At 55.0% G+C, this 2443-nt stretch overlaps 1 protein-coding gene across 1 annotated transcript in view; it reads right to left on the bottom strand.

Annotated features, from left to right (window-relative positions):
• LOC113981091 (symplekin-like) overlaps positions 1-2443 on the bottom strand; it is a gene marked incomplete at its 3' end in the record, with an annotated part of 2815 nt that overhangs the window by 182 nt on the left and 190 nt on the right. Inside the window, exon 2 of the mRNA XM_027708328.1 lies at positions 1564-1771. Coding sequence (XP_027564129.1) covers positions 1564-1771 — 208 coding nt within the window. The remainder of the gene's footprint in view (positions 1-1563; positions 1772-2443) is intronic.

The raw sequence follows: 2443 nt of genomic DNA, 5'->3' as shown, positions 1-2443 counted from the left end.
TCTTCCGACCTCCTGCTCCTGGGAGCCTGGAATGGGAATGGGATTGGGAATGGGATTGGGAATTCTGCTCTTACAACCCCCAGCTCCTGGGAGCCTGGAATGGGATTGGGATTGGGAATGGGGATGGGATTGGGAATGGGGATGGGATTGGGAATGGGGATGGGATGGGAATTCTGCTCTTATGACCCTCGGCCCCCAGGAGCCTGGAATGGGAATGGGATTGGGATTGGGAATCTTGCTCTTCTGACCCCCTCCTGGCAGCCTGGAATGGGATTGGGAATGGGAATGGGATTGGGATGGGAATGGGGATGGGAATCCTGCTCTTACGACCCCCAGCCCCCGGGAGCCTGGAATGGGATTGGGATTGGGGATGGGAATCCTGCTCTTATGACCCCCGCCCCAGGGAGCCTGGAATGGGATTGGGATGGGATTGGGAATGGGAATTCTGCTCTTCTGACCCCCCACTCCAGGCAGCCTGGAATGGGAATGGGATTGGGAATGGGGATGGGAATGGAAATTCTGCTCTTCCGACCCCCGCTCCTGGGAGCCTGGAATGGGAATGGGATTGGATTTAGGGCTGTTTTTGGGGCTCTCACCGTGGCTGTGTGGATTTTAGGTGGATTTTGAGTGGATTTTAGGTGGATTTAGGGGTATTTTTAGGGCTGTTTTGGGCTCTCACCGTGGCTGGGTGGATTTTGGGTGGGTTTGGGTGGATTTTGGGGTGGATTTATCAGGTTTTTTGGTTTTTTTCAGGCTCTCCCCGTGGCTGTGTGGCTGGCAGGATGGGCTGGGATGCTCTGGGTGGATTTTGGGTTGGTTTTGGGTGTATTTTAAGGCTGGTTTTGTGCTCTCCCCGTGGCTGTGTGGATTTTGGGTGGGTTTGGGTGGATTTTGGGTGGATCTATCAGGTTTTTAGGGCTGTTTTTGTGCTCTCACCGTGGCTGTGTGGATTTTGGGTGGGTTTGGGGGTATTTTAAGGCTGTTTTCAGGCTCTCCCCGTGGCTGTGTGGCTGGCAGGATGGGCTGGGGTGCTCTGGGTGGATTTGGGGTGGGTTTGGGTGGATTTTGGGGTGGATTTATCAGGTTTTGTGGGGTTTTCTCAGGCTCTCCCCGTGGCTGTGTGGATTTTGGGTGGGTTTGGGTGGATTTTGGGTAGATCTATCAGGTTTTTAAGGCTGTTTCTGTGCTCTCCCCGTGGCTGTGTGGCTGGCAGGATGGGCTGGGATGCTCTGGGTGGATTTTGGGTTGGTTTTGGGTGTATTTTAAGGCTGGTTTTGTGCTCTCCCCGTGGCTGTGTGGCTGGCAGGATGGGCTGGGGTGCTCTGGGTGGGATCTGGGTGGGATCTGGGTGGATTTAGGGCCGTTTTTGGGGTATTTCTGTGCTCTCACCGTGGCTGTGTGGCTGGCAGGATGGGCTGGGGTGCTCTGGGTGGATTTTGGGTGGATTTAGGCTTGTTTCTGTGCTCTCCCCGTGGCTGTGTGGCTGGCAGGATGGGCTGGGGTGCTCTGGGGTGGGATCTGGGTGGATTTAGGGCCGTTTTTGGGGTATTTCTGTGCTCTCACCGTGGCTGTGTGGACGGCAGGATGGGCTCTGGCCTCCTCTTGGCCTGTGGGGCCTCGTCGTGGCCCGGGGCTGTTCCGTGTGCTCCCAGCACGGCGATGGCCTGGCCCTGCCCCAGGGCCGACAGGCGCCGCTTGATCAGCACCACGTCGGGCTTGGCAACCTTCTCCTCCTTGGGCTCCTCCCGCAGCTGCTTCGTCTGCTCCACACCTGGGATGGGGAAAATAAACCCTTATCTCCCACCCAAAAACCTCCCAGATTTTCTGCTTCGTCTGCTCCACGCCTGGGATTGGGGAAAACAAACCCTTATTCCCCAAAAACCTCCTAAATCCTTATTCCCCAAAAACCCTTATTACATAAAAACCTCCCAAAATCCTTATTCCAACCCTCTCAAATCCTTATCTCACCCAACCCTCCCAAATTTTCTGCTTTGTCTGCTCCACACCTGGGATGGGGAAAACAAACCCTCCTTATCCCACCCAAAAACCTCCCAAATCCTGATCCCACCCAAAAACCTCTCAAATTTTCTGCTTCGTCTGCTCCACACCTGGAACAGGGCAAAGAAACCCTCCTGATCCCACCCAAAAACCTCCCAAATTTTCTGCTTCGGCTGCTCCACACCTGGAATTTGGGGGGCAAACAAACCCTCCTGATCCCACCCAAAAACCTCCCAAATTTTCTGCTTTGGCTGCTCCACCCCTGGGATGGGGCAAAGAAACCCTCCTGATCCCACCCAAAAACCTCCCAAATCCTTATTCCTCCCAAACCCTTATTCCCCAAAAACCTCCCAAACCCTAATTCCACCCCAACCCTCCCAAATCCTTATTCCAACTCTCCCAAACCCTAATCCCACCCCAAGCCCTCACCAGGCCCCAGTCCCGC

Source organism: Neopelma chrysocephalum, unplaced genomic scaffold, assembly GCF_003984885.1.
Source record: "Neopelma chrysocephalum unplaced genomic scaffold, ASM398488v2 Primary Assembly neopelma1_96062, whole genome shotgun sequence".
NCBI lineage: Eukaryota > Metazoa > Chordata > Aves > Passeriformes > Pipridae > Neopelma > Neopelma chrysocephalum.
Note: the sequence above shows the minus strand (reverse complement) of the source record. Positions and strands in the feature narration are given on the sequence as shown.